The following is a 2,023-nucleotide window of genomic DNA, read 5'->3' on the forward strand; positions in this document are numbered from 1 at the left end:
GATACAGACATAAGAAAGTAGAACTGTTAGAAGACAAATAGCCTCCACCAAACTAGCAAACACCACCAGAATTATGTCCTGCATGTATGTGTCAGTGCAGGATAAAGAGAAAAGGGGGGAGATATCACAAAAGAAGTGGTTTATTTCCTTGGAGCAGAAATCCAGAAGGAAAGTGTTAGTGGTGTGAATAATCGAGCTCATAGTGCCCCCCAGAAATGCTCCAAGCACGAGCTGGTAGCAGACCCTCTTGGACATAATGACAGTATAAAGCAGGGGGTTGCAGATCGCTATGTACCGGTCGTAAGCCATGGCAGCCAAGAGGAAAGATTCTGTGTCAACCAAAGAGCAGAAAAAATACAACTGGGCAGCACAGCCGTGGTAAGAAATGGTCTTCTCATCAGAAATCAAGTTCGCCAGTAATTTGGGGGCAATGGCAGAGGAGTAGCACGTATCCACAAAGGACAGCATGCAGAGGAAAAAGTACATTGGGGTGTGCAAGTGCGGGCTGACTGTGATTAGCAAAATCATGCCAAGATTCCCCATCACGGTGACAGAGTAAATGGAGGAGAACACCGCTAAAAGCAGATGCTGAAGCTCGGGGTGGTCACTGAATCCCACAAGGAGGAAGTCCGCTGCGACACTGCAATTCTCCAAGCGCGTCATCCGCAGTGCTCCTCTGTGTCTGGAGTGGTGACAGAGTAGGGCGAAGTGGTGGTGATACCTGGACGCTGACTAAAGAAAAGAGAAAAAGATCGAAAAAAATAGGACAGTGACTCTAAACGCACTTGGGCATCCTCACAGCAGTGAGCTATGTCTACACTTAGAGCAGTTTACAGTGCTCCTTTAGATGTTTAAAATTAATCAGGGAATTTGCCACCTGCATTCCCGAAGCTGTTCGTTCTCCTCAATGCTGAGCAACACCACCTTCAAGCGAGGTGCACTGTCTGAATGTGTCATTTCAGTTTAGCTCATTTAATTCCCTCTTTCACCATCCACATCAGGTAATAGTAGATAATCACCTTGAGGTAGTAAATTCTCAAAACAGAAACTCCGTTCCCCTTTTTGGCTTCCTGTAAATTTTCAAAAAGTAGAACCATGTTACCACTCCAGGCAAGGCTTGTGGATGAGCTCCACACCAGCTTCGGCTTTATACTTTGAGCTGTGACTTCCCCTGGGATGAGGTAAAGAATTCTTTCAAGTGATTTGAAGTCCACTGATAACAAAGATTCTGAGTAAGTTAACTAAATTACTATCTCAGGCCAGCAAGATAGCTCAGCAGACTAAGTGCCTGCCTAGGTAAGCTCGGGGACTGTCTGTCTCTGTTTCTCTGTCTCTGTCTCTGTCCCTGTCTCTGTGTCTACCTCTATTCCTACTCCTATCCCTATCTCTATCCCTATCCTTATCTCTATCCCTATGTTTATCTATCTATCTATCTATCTATCTATCTATCTATCTATCATCTATCTATCTGAACTATGAATATCATGTGGAATAAAATAAAGGAATACCCTTTCACAGCTTCAATATACTTCCTGTCATGCTAACTAACTGATATCAATGGGCACTTTAGCCATTCTCCATGAATTCACACATATGCTTTGTTTTTAATCTATTGTCTAAGAATAATCGTTTCTTATGTTTAAAAATTTATTATAGCTAAGTGATGTGTACATAGCAAATATAGCCAAGAACATTTCCATGCCCTCCACAGTGGAAAATTGTAAAATACAAGACAATACAACACAACAACAACTGCAGTCAATTAAATAACCTTAGTTACTTATCCCTCTAAATTAATCCTACTTTTTCATTCTCCTTGTTCTAGTTTGCTACTCTATAAAGTACAGAGAACCATAGCCAATGCAAATAATTGTCCATGATCATTTTTGTGCAGTATATAAATAACTAATTTCTCTCCTCACTGTGGAAAAATGAAATTTGATATGTACTTGCCATTTATTTATGAATTCTTTGTCTTTAAAATTAGAGTTTAGAATTATTAATGCCATCAATAAAAGTTTAA

General features: G+C 40.8%; 1 protein-coding gene across 1 annotated transcript; it reads right to left on the bottom strand.

Annotated features, from left to right (window-relative positions):
• Nucleotides 1-9: 9 nt before the first annotated feature.
• LOC101574659 (olfactory receptor 5I1-like) lies at nt 10-1,097 on the bottom strand (the record flags this gene model as incomplete). Its single annotated transcript, XM_012513422.2, has 2 exons — nt 1,020-1,097; nt 10-732 (listed from the first exon to the last, which is right to left on the bottom strand). Coding segments are annotated over exons 1-2 (801 nt in total), but the record flags the coding sequence as incomplete, so codon positions are not given.
• Between the last annotated feature and the right edge of the window lie 926 nt (nt 1,098-2,023).

This window comes from Octodon degus, unplaced genomic scaffold (assembly GCF_000260255.1).
Source record: "Octodon degus isolate 3935 unplaced genomic scaffold, OctDeg1.0 scaffold01589, whole genome shotgun sequence".
NCBI lineage: Eukaryota > Metazoa > Chordata > Mammalia > Rodentia > Octodontidae > Octodon > Octodon degus.